The sequence below is a fragment of the Lynx rufus genome, unplaced genomic scaffold (genome assembly GCF_022079265.1).
Source record: "Lynx rufus isolate CCGP_SWC_20201006 ecotype Redwood Valley unplaced genomic scaffold, mLynRuf1.p SCAF_15, whole genome shotgun sequence".
Classification (NCBI taxonomy): domain Eukaryota; kingdom Metazoa; phylum Chordata; class Mammalia; order Carnivora; family Felidae; genus Lynx; species Lynx rufus.
Window position 1 is genome coordinate 27036072 of NW_025814829.1, and position 21108 is coordinate 27057179.

The 21108-nt window shown below is 33.3% G+C and overlaps 1 protein-coding gene across 2 annotated transcripts in view; it reads left to right on the forward strand.

Moving 5' to 3' along the window:
• The window catches only part of DENND1B (DENN domain containing 1B), a 259204-nt gene that overhangs the window by 119053 nt on the left and 119043 nt on the right, over positions 1 to 21108 (forward strand). The window contains exons 6-10 of one of the 2 annotated variants that reach the window (XM_047076725.1): positions 1899 to 1968; positions 11057 to 11137; positions 14220 to 14279; positions 15509 to 15562; positions 17743 to 17853. In XM_047076725.1, coding sequence (XP_046932681.1) covers positions 1899 to 1968; positions 11057 to 11137; positions 14220 to 14279; positions 15509 to 15562; positions 17743 to 17853 — 376 coding nt within the window. The remainder of the gene's footprint in view (positions 1 to 1898; positions 1969 to 11056; positions 11138 to 14219; positions 14280 to 15508; positions 15563 to 17742; positions 17854 to 21108) is intronic. The other variant, XM_047076726.1, reaches the window with a different exon arrangement.

Here is a 21108-nt window from a genome sequence, read left to right on the forward strand (position 1 = left end):
CCCATATGAATTTTAGGATTGCTTGTTCTAGCTTCGAGAAGAATGCTGGTGCAATTTTGATTGGGATTGCATTGAATGTGTAGATAGCTTTGGGTAGTATTGACCTTTTAACCATATTTATTCTTCCAATCCATGAGCCCGAAATGTTTTTCCATTTCTTTATATCTTCTTCAATTTTCTTCATAAGCTTTCTATAGTTTTCAGCATACAGATCTTGCACATCTTTGGTTAGATTTATTCCTAGGTATTTTATGGTTCTTGGTGCAGTTGTGAATGGGATCAGTTTCTTTATTTGTCTTTGTGTTGCTTCATTATTAGTGTGTAAGAATGCAACTGATTTCTGTACATTGATTTTGTATCCTGCGACTTTGCTGAATTCATGTATCAGTTCTAGCAGACTTTTGGTGGAGTCTGTCGGATTTTCCATGTATAATATCATGTCATCTGCAAAAAGTGAAAGCTTGACTTCATCTTTGCCAGTTTTGATGCCTTTGATTTCTTTTTGTTGTCTGATTGCTGATGCTAGCACTTCAGTACTATGTTAAACAACAGCGGTGAGAGTGGACATCCCTGTCGTGTTCCTGATCTCAGGGGGAAAGCTCTCAGTTTTTCCCCATTGAGGATGATATTAGCTGTGGGCTTTTCATAAATGGCTTTTATGATGTTTAAGTATGTTCCTTCTATCCCGACTTTCTCTAGGGTTTTTATTAAGAAAGAATTTTGTCAAATGCTTTTTCTGCATCGATTGACAGGATCATATGGTTCTTATCTTTTCTTTTATTAATGTGATGTATCACGTTGATTGATTTGCGAATGTTGAACCAGCCCTGCATCCCAGGAATGAATCCCACTTGATCATGGTGAATAATTCTTTTTATAAGCTGTTGAATTCGATTTGCTAGAATCTTACTGAGAATTTTTACATCCATATACATCAGGGATATTGGCCTGTAGTTCTCTTTTTTTACTGGGTCTCTGTCTGGTTTAGGAATCAAAGTAATACTGGCTTCATAGAATGAGTCTGGAAGTTTTCCTTCCCTTTCTATTTTTTGGAATAGCTTGAGAAGGATAGGTATTATCTCTGCTTTAAATGTCTGGTAGAATTCCCCAGGGAAGCCGTCTGGTCCTGGACTCTTATTTGTTGGGAGATTTTTGATACCTGATTCAATTTCTTCGCTGGTTATGGGTCTGTTCAAGCTTTCTATTTCCTCCTGTTTGAGTTTTGGAAGTGTGTGGGTGTTTAGGAATTTGTCCATTTCTTCCAGGTTGTCCAGTTTGTTGGCATATAATTTTTCATAGTATTCCCTGATAATTGCTTGTATTCTGAGGGATTGGTTGTAATAACTAAAAGCTTTTTTATAATTTTTAAAATAGGCTTCCTGTTATTTGTATTGCTGTTATTTTGAAATTTACCATCCTAATTGAACATCAGTTTCAAAGTAATTGATAAATTAAGTACATAATCCTATTGTATTATGTATTCACTTCAGTAATCATTAAGAAATGATTGTATGTTTTGAAGGCTTTTGAAAATTAGTTTTCTTTTGCATTATGTTTTATTACTGTGGTTAAGTTTCATCCTATGAGTACTTTTGACACACTCATACCATGCATAGCATGCTATAGGATTAAATAATTTTACTGCAGAGTTAAAATAGAAGCGTGTAATGAATAACTTTTATAATAGTACTTTGGGTTATTATTATTTTATACAGACTAGTAATAGATAACAGGTAGAATTTTACTGCTACCAGTAAGGAGAACATGTGTATAGTTTTTTGTCTGCCCACCAGGACTAAGCTGTTTGAAATAATGCATATTTAATGTTTGTCATCTCTCTTTTCTTGATTCTAGATGATAAATCCATATACATTTTTAAAGTTTTTTTTTTATTACAGTTACCTGCCATGGTTTGAAGTATATTACAAGCTTCTAAATACTCTGGCAGATTACTTGGCTAAGGAACTGGTAAGCTATGTTTTTTCCTTACTTTTTTTTTAATGTGGTTAAATATACATAACATAAAGTTTACCATTTTAGCCATCTTTAAGTGTACGGTTCTGTGTCATTAAGCACATTCACATTATTCTGTGCAGCCATCAGCATCATCATCTCTAGAACTTTTCTGTCTTCCCAAACTGAAACTCTGCCCCATTGAACAATAACTTTCCTTTCTCTGCCCCTGAGTCCCTGGCAGCAATCATTGTATTTTCTGTCTGCATGAATTTGACTGTGTACCTCATGCAAGTAGAATCATACAGTATTTTTTCTTCTGTGACTGGCTTACTGGACTCAGCATGTTTTCTAGGTTCATCCATATTGTAGCATGTGTCAGAATTTCTTGCCTTTTTGTGGCTGAATAATATTTCATTATATGTACACACCACATTTTGTTGATCTGTTCATCTGGAGATGAACACTTGGGTTGCTTCCACCTTCTGGCTCTTGTGAACAGTGCCCTTAGGAACATGAGTATACAAATATCTGTGTGAGTTGCTGTATTCAGTTCTTTTGAATATATACCCAGAAGTAGAATGGCTGAATAATATGGTTATCCTATGTTTAATTTTTGAAGGACCGTCAAAACACTTTTCACATGGTGTTACCATTTTACATTCCCACCAGCAATGCACAAGGTTCTAATTTTCCTACATTCTCCCAACACTTGCTGTTTTCTGTTTTGTTTTTGTTTTATTGGAATATCATTTACACACAACCTTTTATTTCAGGTGTACATAATGAGTTTACGTTTATGTACATTGTGAAATAGAATCACAATAACTCTAAGTACCATCTGTTACTATACTGAGTTATAGATGTGTGTGTGTGTGTGTGTGTGTGTGTGTGTGTGTGTCTGTGATGGGAACTTTAAGATTTACTTTATTAGCATCTTTCAGATTTGCAGTACAATATTATTGATTATGATTACCATGCTATACATTATATGCCCTTGACTTATTTATTTTGTAAGTGGGAGTTTGTATCTATTATTCTCTTCACCCATTTCACCCATCCCACCAACACTTTCCCCTCTAGCAACCATCAATTGAATTTGTTCTCTGTATCTATGAGTTTTATTTTTTTTGTCTCTTTGCTTTGTTTCTTAGATTCTGAATATGTCAAATCATATGGTATCTGTCTTTCACTGTCAGATTAGTTTCACTTAGCATAAGTGTCCTCAAGGTCCATTTATGTTGTCACAAATGGAGAGATTTTGTTCTTTTTTATGGCTGAATAGTATTCCATTGTGTGAGAGTGTGTGCGTGTGTGTGTGTGTGTGTGTGTGTGTGTGTGTGTGTGTGTGTGTGCCTCTTTATCCATTTATCCACTGATGGACACTTAAGTTGTTTCCATATCTTGGCTATTGTAAATAATACTGCAATGAACATAGGAGTGCATATATCTTTTCAAATTAGTGTTCTTGTGTTCCTCAGATAAATACCCAGAAATGGAGTTGCTGGATCACAGTTCTATTTTTAATTTTTTTGAGGAACCTCCAAACTGTTTTCCATAGTGGTTGCACCAGTTTACATTTCTATCAGTAGTGCACGAGGGTTCCCTTTTCTCCACATCCTTACCTATGCTTGTTATTTCTTGTCCTTTTTGCAATAACTGTTATGACAGGTGTGAGGTGATAACTCATTGTGCCTTTTATTTGCATTTCCCTGATGATTGGTGATGTTGAGCATCTTTTCATGTACCTGTTGGCCATGTGTATGTATTCTTTGGAAAAATGTCTATTCAGATCTTCTGCCCATTTTTAAAATCATTGCTTATTTTTTTTTTGTTATTGAGTTGTATGAGTTCTTTATATATTCTGGATATAAATCTTTATTGGATACATGATTTGCAAATATCTTCTATTCAGTATATTGCCTTTTTATTTTGTTGACGGTTTCCTTCACTGTGCTTCTAAGTTTGATGTAGTCTCATTTATTTTCTTCCTTCCTTCCTTCCTTCCTTCCTTCCTTCCTTCCTTCCTTCCTTCTTTCGTTGCCACTGACTTTGGAGTCAGATCTGAAAAAATATCGTCAAAACCAATGTCAAAGAGCTTACCGTGTTTGTTTTCTTCTAGGAGTTTTATAGTTTCTGCTCTTACATTCAAGTCTTTAACCAATTGTGAATTAATTTTTGTGTATGGTATAAGGTAGTGGTCTAGTTTCATTCTTTTGCATATGACTGTCCACTTTTGCCAACACCATCTATTGAAGAGATTGTCCTTTATCATATTCTTGCCTTCTTTGTCATAAATTAGTTGACTATGTATGTGTGGGCTCTCTGTTGTGTTCCCCTGATTTTTGTGTCTAGTTTTTGGCCAGTAGCATACTGTTTTGATTACTATATCTTGGTAATATAGTTTGAAATCTGGGGGCATGATGCCTTTAGCTGCGTTGTTTTTTCTCAAGATTCCTTTGGCTATTTGGGATCTTTGTGTTCCATACAAATTTTAGGATTGTTTGTCTAATTCTGTGAAAAATGCCATTAGAATTTTGATAGAGATTATATTGACTCTTTAGATTGCTTGGGGGTAAAATGGACATTTTAGTAGTGTTCTTTCAAACCACAAGACCAGACTATTCATTTGTGTCCTTTTCAGTTTCTTTCATCAGTGCCTTATAGTTTTTAATGTATAGATCTTACACCTCCTTGATTAAATTTATTCCTAGGTATTTTATTCTTTTGATGCAATTGTATATGGGATTGTTTCCTGATTTCTCTTTCTGATAGTTAATTGTTAGTATAGAAACACAACAGATTTTTGTATATTGATTTTGTATCCTGCAACTTTACTGAACTTGTTTATCACTTCTAAGAGCTTTTGTGGTAGCATCGTTAGCGTTTTTTATGTATGTATGTATATATCAAATCATGTCACCTATAAGTGGTGACAGTTTTACTTTTTCCAGATTAGATGTCTTTTATTTCTTTTTTCTGCCTTGTTGCTCTAGCTAGGACTTTGAATACTTAGTTGAATAAAACTGGTGAAAGTGGGGATTCCTGTTTGTTCCTGATCTTGAAGGAAAAGCTTTCAGCTTTTCACTGTTGAGTATGATGTTACTTGTGGGTTTGTCATATATGGCCTCCATTATATTAAGGTACATTGTGTCTATACCCCTTTTGTTGAAAGTTTTTGTCACAAATGGGTGTTGAATTTTGTCAAATGGCTTTTGTCTATCTGTTGAGATGATCACATGATTTTTATCCTTCATTTTGTTAATGTGGTCTATCACATTGCTTGATTTGCAGATGTTAAATCATCCTTGCATCCATAGAATAAATCCCACTTGATTATGGTGGATAGTCCCTTTAATGTACTGTTGAATTTTACTTGCTTATGTTTCGTTGAAGATTTTTGCATCTCTGTTTATCAAGGATGTTGCCTTGTAATTTTCTTTTTTGTGTTGTTTTTGACTGGTTTTAGCGTCAGGGTAATGTTGATCTCATAAAACGAGTTTGGGAGCATTCCCTCCTTTTCAGTTACTTGGAAGAGTTTGAGGAGGATTGATATTAAATCCTCTTTGAATGTTTGGTGGAATTCACAAGTGCAACCATCTGGTCTTGGACTTATGTTCGTTGAGAATTTTTTGATTACTGATTCAGTCTGCTTACTAGTAATCAGTCTATTTAGATTTTCTATTTCTTCATGATTCAGTCTTGGAAGATTGTAACTTTCTAGGAATTTATCCATCTCTTCTAAGTTGTAAAATTTGTTGCATATAATTATTTATAGTAGTCTCTTGTAATCATTTGTATATTTCTTTGTTATCAGTTTTATCTTCTTTGATATCTGATTTTATTTATTTGGGAACTCTCTTTTTTTTCCTTGTTAGTCTAGCTAAAGGTTTGTCAAATTTGTTTCTATTTTTAAAGAATCAATTCTTTGATCTTTTCCTTTGCCATTCTAGCCCCTATTTTATTTATTTGTGCTCTGATCTTTATTATTTCCTTCCTTTTACTAAACTGGGTCTTCATTTGTTCTAGTTTTTTTTAGGTTTTTTTTTTTTTTTTTTTTTAGATTTTGTACTTGATGTTTTTCATGTTTCTTGAAGTAGGCCTACATCACTATAAATTTTAGAACTATTTTGCTGTATCCTATAAATTTTGGTGTGTTGTATTTTCATTTGTCTTAAGGTATTTTTTTATTCTTTTTTTGATATCTTTGTTGAGCCATTGGTTGTTCAGTAGCATGTTGTTTAATCTCCACATATTTGTGATTTTTCCAGTTTTCTTCTTATAATTGATATCTAGCTTCTTACAATTGTGGTTGGAAAATATGTTCGATACAATTTCCATTTTCTTGAATTTATTGAGACTTGTTTTATAGCTTAACATATGATGTATCCTGGAGATTGTTTCATGTACATTTGAAAAGAATGTATATTCTGCTGTGTTGGGATGGAATGTTCTTTATATATACATATATAGTCCATCTTCCTGCTTGGATGATCTATTCTTTGAGGTAACTGGAGTATTAACATCTCCTGCTATTATTGTATTGCTATCAATTTCTCCCTTTACAAATGTTATATCTTCTTGCTGGATTGACCCCTTTGTCACTGCATAATGCCCATCTTTATCTTTTATTAGATTCTTTGTTTAAGAGTCTATTTTGTTTGACATAAGTATAGCTACCACTTTCTCTTGGTTTCCTTTGCATGACATATCTTTTTCTATTCCTTCACTTCTAGTCCAGTCTGTGTATGTTCTTACATATGATGTGAGTCTCTTGTAGGCATCACATAGTTTGTTTTTTAAATTATTTAGCCACTTTATATCTCTTGAGTGGATTATTTAGTCCATTTACATTTAATTATATATACTTATGAACTTGTTGCCATTTTATTTAATTATTTTATGGCTCTCTTATGGTTCTTTTCTTTTTCTATCTTCTCTTGCTTTCTTCCTTTTTGGTTTGATGGATTTATATAGCTGCATGCTTTGATTCCTTTCTCATTTTCTTTTGTGAATCTACTATAGGGTTTTGCTTTGCAGTTACCATGAGGCTTACATATAACAGCTTATATACATAATATTCTAAGTTGACAGCAACTTAAGTTTGAATGCATTTTTACCCTCTCCCCATAAAAATATGTTTTATATTTTTCATATCAAGTTTAAATCTTTTTATTTTGTATATCCCATAACTAATTATTGCAGTTACAGTTATTTCTACTACTTTTGCCTTTTAACCTTCATACTAGCTTTAGAAGTATTTAACTACTACTTTTACTATGTATTTAATTTACCAATCAGATTTTTATTCATATTTTTTCTTATTAGTTATTACCCTTTCTATTCAACTTAAAGAAATCTCTTCAACATTTCTTATAGGGCCGTTGAGTGCTGATGAATTCCTTTAGCTTTTGTTTGTGTGGAAAGCTCTTTATCTCTCCTTCAATTTTGAATGACAAACTTGCAAGGTAAAGTATTTTTGGTTGCAAGTTTTTGTTTTTGTTTTTGCTTTTCCCCAGCACTTTGAATGTATCATACCATCCCCTTTGGCCTGCAGAGTTTCTGCTGAGAAATCTGCTAATAGCGTTGTGGGGGTTCCTTTGCAACAAGTTGTTTTTCTCTTGCTGCTTTTAAGAATCTCTAACTCTTGGTGTTTTAATTATGTTTATATCTCTTTAGGTTCATCTTGTTTGGAAGTCTCTGGGCTTCCTGGATCTGGATATCTGTTTTCTTTTGCAGGTTAGGGACATTTTCAGCTATATTTTTTCAAATAAGTTTTCTGCCCCCTTTTGTCTTTCTGGAACTCCTATAATGTGGATGTTATTCTGCTTGATATTGTCCACAGGTCTTGTAAGTCCTGGTCTTGTAATGTACAGCTATCTTTACTTTTTAAAATTAGTTTTTCTTTTTGCTGATTTGTTTAGGTGAGTTCTACTGCCCTGTCTTCTAGATCACTGATTTCATCTGCTGTTGAACCCCACCAGGGCATTTTTCAGTTCAGTTATTGTATCTGTGATTTCTATTTGGCACTTTCTTGTTTCCATCTTGTTAAAGTTCTTGCTGTGTTCATCCATTCTTCTCCCAATTTCAGTGAGCGTCTTTATGACCATTACTTTGAAGTCTTTATCAGGTAAATTGCTCATTGCCATTTCTTGTCAGTTTCTTTCTGATGTTTTATCTTGTTCTTTCATTTGGAGTATATTCTTTTCTCCTCATTTTGTTCAGCTTTCTATGTTAGTTTCTATCATATAGCATTAGGTTTAACAGCTATCTCTCTCAGGCTAGAAAGAGTGACCTTGTGTAGATGAACCTTATCATTTAACCTTGCCCTAGCTCTTGGTTGTCTCTAGAACCTTTGTGATGGTATAAGCAGCCTGATGTAATATTGATAGGTCCTAGTTGTTGAGATAGTGCCACATCTCTGAATATTCAAGAGGGAGAGATCTAATAGCTCCTAGTTTCAGGCTGATTGGAAGCTAGACCCTCAGGCAGCAGCTTTAAAGGTATGTAAATATATAATTTTGAGGGACAACAGTCAGAAAGCCTGCTTGTCTCCAGGGCCGTCAATCTGGTGGTGTACCCTTGGCGACAAGTGGCAAAAAGTGTTTCACACAAGTGTGTGGACTCCTTTCTGTGCGGTATCAGTGAGCTGCAGCAAGTCCAAGGGAGATTGCAAAGATAATGTCCCCTGGTCTATGTTCACTGAGAGTCCCATAGCCTGTAGATGTGTGGTAATCCTGGAGTGTGCCCTCAGTTGAAGCGCCGGGATAAGTAGATAGGAAGACTGGGAGTGTGTTTCCCTCTGCTGTGTATACAGTGCCCTGGGGGTGGTAGCCTGCCAAGAACCATCTCTTCTATGGTTTCAGACCTGTGGTGCCCAGAAACACAATTCTTCCTGGCCAGGTGCTCAAGGGGCATCCTCTATGTAGGCTGTGCTTTCCCACTGGCTCTGGTGGGGCTTCAAGGATGGGGAAGGGCAGGAGGTGCCCACCAGCACGAGAAAGATAGAGGGAGAATGCAAAAATGACACCCACCAGCACCTCCATCCCAGCAGAGAGTTTGAATATGCTCCTCCCCCTCTGGCAGATGCTTTAAGATTAGCAAATGAATCTCCTTCATGTATGTCTAGGTGCTCTTTATACTGCTACTTTTATGCTTGGTCCTGAGGCAGATGAATCTGTGTACAAGTTCTTTAAGAGTAGAATCTCCATGGGCACCTGGGTGGCTCAAGTCTCTGACTCTTGATTTCAGTTCAGGTCATGATCTCACCTTCAGTGAGTTTGAGCCCCTTATAGGGGCTCGGAGTCTCTTGGGATTCTCAATCCCAACCCCCCCCCCCCTCCACACACACACACACTCACTCTTTCTCAAAATAAATAAATAAACATAAAAAGAAAGTAGAATCTCCATTCTCTACAACTTTTTTTTTTTAGTATCATTTATTCAAGTTGGCTAACATACAGTGTACATGATTTGCTCTTGGTTTTGGGGGTAGATTCCCATGATTCATTGCTCCTACAACTTTTTTTTTAACATTTATTTATTTTTGAGAGAGAGAGAGAATGTGTGAATGGGGAGGGGCAGAGAGAGAGGGAGACACAGAATCTGAAGCAGGCTCCAGGCTCCGAGCTGTCAGCACAGAGCCCGATGTGGGGCTCGAACCCCAAAACTGTGACATCATGACCTGAGCCAAAGTTGGACGCTTAACCAACTGAATAATTTACTTTTAGAAACTCTTACTGTTAAATTGATACTTATGTACCTATAATATGCCCTTCTTTATGAGACCTTTGGTAAAACTGGAATATATAAAAGAAAATATTGTGAACAAATTCATATAATTTTAATGTTCTGAGAAGAGGGAATAGGAGAGACTGTATCTGTATTCCTTAATAGAGGAAAATACATTGTAGGTTCACAGAAGTAAAGCAGAAGTAAATCTATAACTGTTGTATTTTTTCTTTTTCTTTTTAACCCAATGCCACAGGCTTTGTAGGTTGATATTTAGATTTTATAATTGAAGTTACCCTTACCTGATCAACATCAGGCAAGTTTAAAGTAATTTTGAAAGCTAGACTTTAAAAAAACTTCATTAGCCATAGGAATTTTGTTTAGACAGGGATTAATATTATCCAGAATATTTTGTAGATATATTTCATTGTTTAAATGGTCAAGAGATAAATTCTATAGTCTCTTCTCTTAAAGTCATTCTAAAGAGAATTCTAATAGGCAGTTTTGTATGCACACTTTACAAACACAGAAATCAGAATTATTAAGTTTTGGTAGTTATATGATAAATTGTGTGAAGTTATGTGTCTCATATCCAAATTCCTTAAAATTAATTATTGCCTATTTTGAATAATTGCCATTTCCTTTGGTATATTGCCCCCACGTACACATTTTAAGAGAGAATAAAAAACATGTATATAAAAACTACCTTCATATATGTATTATATGTATTCCTGGGTTTATATGTATAATGCAGAAAAAGCGAATGTGCATATCAAAGTGCATTGTTATTGTATACATCCTATAGGGTGGATGTGTCATATATATATATTTTTAATCCCATTTATTATGAGTCAAGTAGTGACTGACTGGTAGCTGTTCAGAAAAGACCTATTTAGAGTAACCTGTACATTGTATCTTAGTACAGTGATCATGCTAAATTGGATCTATTCCTTAAAAATTAGGTTTAAGATTTTAAAATTAAAATGGAAAATGGAAGCATTCAGTAATCTGATAAGAAGTTATATTGCCATTTTTATTCAATCCCATTTTGCTTGGATTTAATGATTTAAATGATTTCCTCTATAGATAGCATCAGTATATTTTATAAATAATGAAGTTTTGCCAAATACAGATTTATACTAATTAGAGATATTGCTAGTATTCTTTATGGATAAATATATTTGGTTATCTTTTCCATATTTATTAATTTAAATATTTAAATTTCAGTTATTTGAAACATTCTTGTGGAAAGCAGTTGTGTAAAACATGTCTAATATGAGAAGGCACAGTGCATGATTTTTTCCAGTAGTTTTAATTATATTTGCTTAGTATGTATTTCACTTATAAATTGTACTTTTTAATTTTACTCTAGGAGAATGATTTGAATGAAACTCTCAAATCACTCTATAACCACCCAGTACCAAAGGCAAACACTCCTGTCAATTTGAGTGTGGTAAGTATTTAGCTATTAATTGATTTTTTTGAGTCCTAGCAGGTTCATTTAGGAACACATGTGCCTTTAAGAAACTCTGCTACCTGGGAACTTTAATTGTAGTAATGACATTACTATGGTGATATTGGGACTTTTCGATATGTTCCAGCTATCATAACATATGTTGGATGTGTATTTTTGTAGTTGTTAAATCACAGATATTTAAAAATTATACACTAAAAGTAATCTGTGAGGAACATTGATTTTTGGGTGAAATCTATCCATAATAGGAAATACACACACACACACACACACACACACACATATTCACAATACCCCGCATAAAATGAAAACGGTATATAAATGAGTATTGCCACTATGCTCTATAACTAACCCTATGATAAAAAACTGGGTGAAGAGTTTCTTCTTATTTCCCTACACTGCAACCCATCTTCTAGTATAATCAGCAAACACTGAAAATGTGATTGAAGTTTGTCAAACAGGAAGCCAGTGGTGGTATAGAGTATTTACTACTGAAACTTTTAATGATCACACTAGTATTTGGGGAGATTTTGTAAATGGTCAAAGTTAATTATCACAAATGTGGATATTTTCATTAATATTTGGGATCCAAATAAAGTGTTAAAATTAATTTATATTCCTTTTAGTTCTTCCAATATGATAAACAGTGTGATTTTTAAGGAAGAAAAAAATACATAATGATGCAAGAAAAATTGAAAGAAAAAGTAAATTGAAGTATGTATAAACAAATTCATAGGTCATGTGCTTTTTTGCACAATAAAGAAACTGTTATTTTCATTATATTCCTTATTTGGTCATAACTTTCTTCTTGACTAAATTTTTCCTGTAATTTTGTTTAATAGTAGTATTCTCTGACATTATTCTGTTCTATTTTTACTGTCACCACTATAGTTCAGATGCTTAGTACTTTAAATACTTCTTAGTCTAGAGTCTCTCTTTCTAGTCCTTTGTACAAAAGTCTGTCAGATTAAACTTCCTTCAGCTATATAAAGTTTCCTGCTGAAAACCTAAAAGCCTCCCATTTTCTATAGAATTTGTCCAAACTTCTGCCAGGTTGTCAGGACCACCCACTTCTTGGCCTCAGTCTACCTTTTCATTTTTGTCTTACTTTTTGTTTTTTTTGTTTTTTTGTTTTTTTTTCTAAATCGATTTTCTTCTCTGGTCACATTGTTCTGTTCATCTTCTCAAATGAACCTCGTGATTTCTCACTTGTACACCTTCCTTTTTTACTAAAGCCTCTTTGTAGATTATCCATCTTTAGTCTAGAACTAGCCACTTCCCACCTTTGTGAAACTTTCCTTTGCTGTTAACAGCTGAAAGTATTCTTTTTCCCCTGTGATCTCCACACCTTTATGTCTGCACCCTCTTTCCTCGCTCACCGCCAAAGTGGAATTGTTTAGTAGTCATTTGGAGATTGGGGGCTGGAAAGCTAAGGATAACCTGGAATTTTTAACCCAGATATGAGAGTCAGGTGCAGAGATAGTTGTAGAAATGCTTGGGCTATTCAAAGGATGGACTATAGAGAGAATAGAGCACAGGCTAAGGTCTAATTGCCCAAATAGACTGTATGGAAGAAGAAAGCAGATTGAGTGAAAGAACGAGAGAAAGCTAAGGAGAAACTCAGATCTGTAGGTCACTGAAGCCAAAGGAATACAAGATGTATGGCTAGTGGGAATGAAGTAGAAAGGCCAAAGAAAAATACCAAGAAAAAAGAAAAGCTCTGAATTATCAAAAATAAGTGTCATTATTTGAAGGAGTTATATTTATAAAATGATTCCAACACTTTGTTAAGGGGTTAAGGAAATGTAGGTTCTAAGATAATAGAGGCAGCTATTTTAGAGCATTAATGAGAGATTTTAAAAATGAACTCTTTAAATTTGAGTATCATTTGTTTAGGAGTAAATATCTTATGAAAATACATTTCAAAAATACTGGATATCGAAACACTTCACCTTTATTGGTAAGAATCGTAAATCCAAAAACTACTAGGCCTCTGAAACCTAAGAATAGAAGATACTGGTTTAAGTCCTGGTTACTAAATGTATGATGTTAAGCAAAAAAGTTGAAACTTTTTGAGGATTCTTTTTCTTCATTTGAGAAATCAAATGAGTCCATTTTTGAGAAAGTTGTTTGGGGATTTACATGAAATGACATATCTAGATACCATGAAAAGCTATACAAATATTAGTTATTAGTGAATTGAAGTTTTATTTCATATGGAGAAGATATTTTGTATTGTAGCTGAAATAATCTTTTTAGGGAACTTGAGTGTGTCCTATTCTATGTATGACAGTTATTTCTGTGATTTAAGCCTTCTTGTAAGCTTTTGAGTCAGTAGTCTAGGGTAGCTTTAAAATCTTGTATACCTTTTCTCAATACAATATCTAAAGAACTGCAAAATCAGCTGGTTGATAGAATATTGCCTCAAATTCGGGTAAAGTCCATTTAGTAATTTCATTTGATTTCAACAACAGATTACTGAAGTACCAGGTCCAGTGAGTGCTATGCTCTTAATCAGTGGCAAAATTGGGGTTAAAAACACTTGTCTTCAGCTACTAGTAGAGGTTTTTGTTTTATGATGCCCGATTAAAATTGATCATCCTGAGAATTTTTGTTCCTCCACAAAGTAGAGAGAAAATTTTGTTTGTTTGTACAATTTCTGACAGAAAAATGTGAAAAGTCTTGGGAAACTGCTATACTTTCTTACAATTTCATGTTTCGTGAATGCTCCAACACATGAATTTTTCAAGACTTGACACTGTAACCCCTAGAAAATCACTGAGATTGAAGGAAAAGTTAATACTTAATGTAAATTTTTATTTTTATGTTTCAAAATAACTAAATATCTACAGGATTTTCTACTCTCAGTTGAGAATGAAAATACTTCTTTAAGATTTTTCTAGCATAAAATGAGCAAAGCAGCATTTAAAATAACATTTATAATTAGTGTTACTTTCAGTGGATAGTGTGGCTACATGGGTTTGTCTCAAATACACAGCAAATTGTGTAAACTTCCCCCCATGAAAGTAAAATATTCATTTTTTCTCTCATATATTATAAGAACCAAGAGATATTTATTGCCAGTGAGCAAGTTCTGAAAGATCAGCCCTTCCTAGTACCGGTGAGTTAAAAGGACAATGGGTTCTAAAAATCACTATTAAATTGAGACAATAATGACTTCTTTCACTGTGTTTTTAAGATGCACTCCAGTCCTTTGAGAAATGGTTAATTTGACTCATTTAAGAAAATTAATCATTTGGAGCATATTTTCTGTTTATACTATCTTTTAAAGCATAGTTTTATGAAATGCAGAACTATTAAAAAGCCCTCTAAATAAAAGTAGTTTATAATAAAGACCAAATGTATGCATATTCTCCATTGTCAGTAGTAGTAATGTTACAGTGCATTCACAGCATGAGATTTCTGTCACAGTTTTGTCACAAGGTCTCAGGAGACCTTGTGATTTATCTCATATTGTTCTTCTACCCTGGAAAATTATACATTATGACTATGCTAACTAGCCTGTTCTGACTAGTTCAACTGTGCCCAATAATGGCCAGAATGTTTCTTTTCCAATCTTTAATTATAAAATGGCATTAAATATGTCCTTATATGATTAACATAGTAAAACAGTTTTGGAGATTAATATGAACAGAAAATAAAACAACTTTGGTGATTCAGTTGTGCTGATTTTGGGTGGTAAAATTTGGGAACATTCTGGGGAACATGAAGAAATATACAATATGCTTTTCATATAAGTCGATCTATGAACTGTTGTATTGCTTTATTACAGAAGCTAATTACTGTTTGTTTAGTAGGTGTATGAGGCTCATATTTTGAGATAATCACATTAAAATTTTTTAATGTTTAAAAATTATGTTCTATTACTGCTTTCTAAATAAGGTAGTATTTCTAAATAATATAGTAGCTGTAATATAGTAGCTGATATGTATGAGAGAAATTTGTTGTGATTTATCATAGAAACTCAGCAATCTTAATAGATTTTGATTTATTCTTGTGTAAGCAAACCTCATTATTTTCCACTCTCTCTAAATGTGTATGTGTGTGTGTGTGTGTACATTTTTGTCTTGATAAATTTTTTCCAGGATTATTTCAATTTTGAAATTAAATAATTTTAATGAACACTTAATTCTTTGTATGAGAAAGTTACTGCTCAGTCTCATAGACCTGCTGTCTTATTTAAGAATCTCTCAAATTCAGTAAATCCTGAATGTTAATCCTCGATGTTTATTAATTTAGTTGATATTTTTTGTTATTTTTTCTTAAATTATATGTAATGCTACCGAATTTTAATTCTGCTTTTCTTATGTGATTATTTCTGTTTATTAGCATTCCTACTTCATTGCCCCAGATGTAACTGGACTCCCAACAATTCCTGAGAGTGTAAGTTTTCTGTTTTCTATGTTTTTTATGCTACTCATATTATGAATTTTATTTTGGCCTCGCCGTTTAAGAATTTCTGTATAGAGAAAATAATATGTTGTAACTCTCCATTTTTTATTAGAAATAATGAAGGAATAAGGAATAATGGTGTTATCTCTGTTTTATCTTTATTGTGTCTGCTACTTTACTTCCTAAATATTTGGTTGTAGGTAAGGAAATTTTTATCAGAAAAACTGTTTCTACCATTGAGATAGTTTGGTAGGATCATATGTAATCAGTGAGGTCCTGAGACCACCCCCCGCCCTGCCCTGGATCATGTAGAAGAAATATCTCAGATGACCTTACTTGGGTGGGGGATGAATACTGGCAATGGGAAATATTTTCACACACATGGTTTCTTTAGTGACCTGACTGTAGCATTTTAGATTACTTGTATGATTCTATGAAAATCTTATTGTCCTGGGCTTGGTTTCTTGATTTTAATTTAAGTGATACATATTTTTAGGTCTTGAGGGGTACTACAAGAAATTATTGCTAAATTTTACATTTTTAATTAGAGTCCTAATTGTAGCCATGTTAGAAATGCTTCCAGTGTTTTAGTAGTTATTACAAATTAATCTTCTGTAGAAAGATTTACATGGCAGGTAGAAGTGACAAAGAGGCTTTTGGTTGCTGTGTGAAAAGGAAATTTTCTCTTATGTAATTTTTTTCAACTTCCCTTGGAAAGATACAGTGAATCAGTGGAAATAATTCTATGAACAGTAAAAGATACATCAAAAACAGGAAAAAACATTCCAGAAATACTTATTTTTTTTTTTAGAACTCTGTTGTTCTTCCCAAGATGTTTTCAGACCTACTAAGTGTTTGGTTTCCAAAAGTACATGGGTTATGAGTGAGTGGAATCTAGGAAGACAGTTGTGAATTTTCCAATATCAAACCGAGATTGTCAGTGGTATTTTTAGTACAGATGCGTCCAGATAAGTCCTGTGAAAAGATTAGATGAAGCTGTTTGGAATGTGGGCCTGAAATAGATTATCAACACAGCATTCTGTGTTGAGAAATATTTTTCCATCTAGAAATTACATTCTTTGATATTATAGGAAAAATACTAATGTTAAATGCCATAAAAGTAATTTTGTATATGAAGAGTTGAATTGGAAGGTAAGGTAGTCTTCAAATACACAACACAAGAAATGAATTTCTCCCCACTAAATTCAGCATCACTCACTGATATTATAGTTTTTGTTAGGTACCCTGCCATTACTAGTTGGTCCTGGTAGAATTTCTGCCTTTTGGAAATTGAAGAAAATTAGATTTCTTGTTTCCTTGCCCAACTAAAAAATTTTAGGCTTTCTAAGTCATAGTCTACCTGGTACTACGGTTTCAGTTGATTATCATATCTTAGTCTCTTCATTACTTTATAACTTTCTGATATGCTTAAGTTTGAGTACAGAAAGTTAAAAATAAGAAAGAGTGGATCTGAATGTCAAAGTTAATGTAGATTAGCCCAATTTTGTTTGTATGTGGGGGAAATAATATGTAGTGTTATATCAAGGAATCAAATTAGGCTAACCCCCAAATTAATTTGGTTATGGTGGAATAGAGCAGGTCTGACATGGGATATAAAGGGATTTTCCTTAATAAAGGACCAAAGATTTGCTTTATGAATCCATCTCATCCTCTGGGTTCCTTGTACGTAGTACATAGTATCAGGCAATGATGCCGTCTGCTGAGTGATTGGCAAACATAAAAAGACTCAAATGTATTTTCTGGAACAGCAGTTCTCAAAGTTCAGTGTATATAAGAACTATCAGGAATACCTTTTTAAAAAACAGATTCTTGGATCCATACTCTGAAGATTAAAATTCAGCAGGTTTACAATTGGAGCCCAGGAAATGGGCTTCTTTTATAAGTACTTGGGGAGGGAGAGTGGAAAATGTGTGATCCTCTGATTGCCCTCTGAGAAACATTTTCCTGGGGTAGGATTATGTTTCAAATAATAATAGAATGTTACGTGCTTCGTGTGGCAGCAGGATAGTATCACATTTAATTATTTTAATGAATACCATTTTTAATAACAACCTCCTTTGAACCTTAAGACTTGTTGGTAAATGTATAAAATATTTTCCTTCATAATCACCATGAGCTATAACTTACACAATCACTCTTCACTTGTACAGAGAAATCTTACAGAATATTTTGTTGCCGTGGATGTGAATAATATGCTGCAACTATACGCCAGCATGTTGCATGAGAGGCGCGTCATTATTACCTCTAGCAAATTAAGCACTGTAAGTACTTCACACTTCTCCTTTTAAGTGGAACGTGTTGAGCATTTCACAAAAAGACCTACGAACCTCTGCAGACTTAGAAATGTTCTATGTGTATTAACAAGACAATATCTACATACTTTTTTGATATATGGTTTTAATCTGGCTCTTGAAGTACAAAAGTCTGATTTATAGAAGGCCTTCTCAGATGCATTAAGTCAGGTTAATTATTTTTTCTTATCAGGAGATGAGAGTTTTTTTTTTTTCTTTTTAACTCTCCAGAGTTCATTTTAGTGCCTTCTACCATATAAAGAATTCTTAAGAGCTATTATGAGATCTTTATTATTCACTTGTGGCTTTTTCCATTGGAACTACTTGAAAGAAATCAAGGGGCCATGATAATAGCTGCTATCCTAACCTGGTAATAGGTAGATTCATCTTTGTTGCCAAGTAGTGGTTTGGGAGTAGATTCTATAATAGTTCTGATTTGGAGGAGCTCTTCAGGCTGATAATAACTTAAAAGTCAGAGTACCATTCTGTTTTTTTTAATCACAGGTTTTATGCTACTCACTGAAATGTTCTTTTGGAAGGTCTTCACTATTGTGGTAAAGGCAGTGAGAATAAGAGTTTTCTTGGGTCAGAGAAGAATATTCAAAAGTATTTTGCTAGGTGTCCTAACTTTTTTCTACAAAGTATTAAAATTGTAATATTTTTACTAAAAATTTTTAATGTAAATATAATTTTGAGTAATGAACAAGATACTTATTAAAAACATTTAGTGTTGCATGACTTTGCTTCCTTACAAATTTGGTTAATTGATAAGAATAAGATAATGTTTTTATGTTTTGCTCTCCCATCGTAAAAATAAAAAACTTCATTCTGTAAAGTTTTAGTACGTTGGAAGCAGTTTTAGGAGTTCTCTAAGATATCTATGTAGTATTCAACAATGAAAAGATGTATGTTTAGAGAGACTAAATGGTCATGTGAAGGCCAAATAGCTAATTAGAGACACGTAGGGTGAAGCTGAGTGTCCTGGTCTGGTTTATTTCCATTACTCGTTATTTGAAAAAATACAATTTTGAGATTTTGAATTACAATGTTGATATACCCACTTTTCCAAAAAAATTGAAAATACATTATTTTACATATTGAAAAACACATTGTGTACATTTAAAGGCGTAAGTATGGAGACATGATGTAGTACAGTCAGAGAACAAGCACAAGTCCTGACAGGTCATTTGCATTTTCTTAAAATGATATTGAGAAATGTAATCTGAATCATTTGGGACTTTTTATATATTTGCTTTTCTATTTTTAATTTACCATTGAGGGAAAACCATTCTTCCTTCTCCCTGTTCTCTTCCTCCTTATTTTTTAAACATGATTTTTTCAAGGTTATAAATAATATTTCTATATGGATATTGTCCTGAAGATTACAAAGATTGTACAAACTGTCTCAGAGGCCTAGGAACTGATTCTTATCATGAAACCTACTATATGGTAGGCACTTTGTAGGCACTAAGGATTCAGTAGTAAGCAAAGTCCAAACACTCTTGGAACGTATATTGAACAGATGAAACAGAATTGAATGAAAATAGCTGTTGTGTCTTATTATGGTGAATACCAAGGGATAAATGATAAGGAGAGTGTGTGTACAGGTTGAAAGGTGAGGGGCAGGCCTCAGTTTTATATAGGGTGGTCATGGAAAGCTTCTTAATGAGGTAATATTGAGCAGAGATCTAAATGAAGTGCAGGAGTGAGCTATGCGTATGAACATATACGCTTCCCTATTTACAAAAACATTTGAAATAAATCTGAGTATATGATTACTATACAATAGTGGTGTTACTCTTTATTGCAATTTATAAACACATCTTACTAACTGGATAACTTCTCTGTGACTATTTCTTCACATGTTAACTGGGAGAATGGTAGTAATAGTTATAATCTCATAGGGTTGTTGTAAAGATTGAGATATCTCTATCTCTGTATAGCTATATAAACACATATGTATATATACACACGTGTATATATACATATATGTGTAATGCTGAGAATTGTATTTGCATAACATTCAATGTTGATTCAATGATTATTAGCTATAATTTTATAACGGACTAGTTCTGCAGTTTAGAGTAAAAATTAACATGCCTACCCTTTCACTTTATTTGAATTAAATAATAAAATTATTTTAATAAAGACTTGGTATTATTCAGGGAGTTGTTTCTTATGTCTGAGGTAAACTTTTACCAATTGTTTATGACAATTCATGAAAACTCGATGGTGATGTCACTTCTAAGTTACCAGCTTCGTTTTAATTCATTCTGTGGGGCAGTAGTACTGATAAAAGAAACATAATTCACGCTTGCTTTCATGACCTCCTTACCCTTCTTGTGTGGGGGAAGCTGTTTACTTAAATCTATCTTGAAAAATTCATATATCTATTTCTAGATCTTCTGTAAATTCCATGCATAGTAACATTTAAGGTCAAAGACTGGTACTATAACATAAATTAGAAATAAACTATATTTTAGGAAGAATTTAGTGAAATCTCTGAAACACCCAAGGAAGGAATAGTTAAGTATGAATGAATTGACTGACTTTTAACCTTTTTACATTCTCATTCTATATGCCTTGAAGACTACACTGTATTTAGTATTAATGCAACAAATTGTGTTTTACTTGTTTTTCATTGTTTAAGTCTACAGCCAAAATTTTAACTATTGGAAGAGCACATGTAACTTAAGGCGTCTTTGGATCTATGATTTTGTGTATAGTTTTAGGAATTTTGTTTGTTTGGGTTTACTCTTTAATAAAACTTCTATTTTATTAGAACCATATTTGTCAACCTTATAGTTACTGGGTGTTTTAGTGAAGATACACTGGGAGAGAATCAGCTTACTTAAAGGTCTTTTCTTAGGTGCTGTTTGTAGTTAAAATTATAATTTGTAATTTATAGACATTAACTTTAAAAAAAGTTAATTTTGAAATATGTTAGCAAAAGTATCAAGAGTCGTATGTTTTCACACTTTTAATGAGTCCCCCTCCCCCATTAAAGTGTTGTATTTTTTGTTTGTTTTGTTTTTTCAAGTTTTTATTTAAATTCCACTTAGTTAACATACTGTGTAATATTAACTTCAGGTGTAGACTTTAATGATTCAGCACTGAAATACAACGCCCAGTGCTCATCACAAGTGCCCTCCTTAATCCCCATCATCCATGGATCCCATCTCCCTGCCCACTAAAGTGTGGTACTTTCTCAGGACCCATTATTAC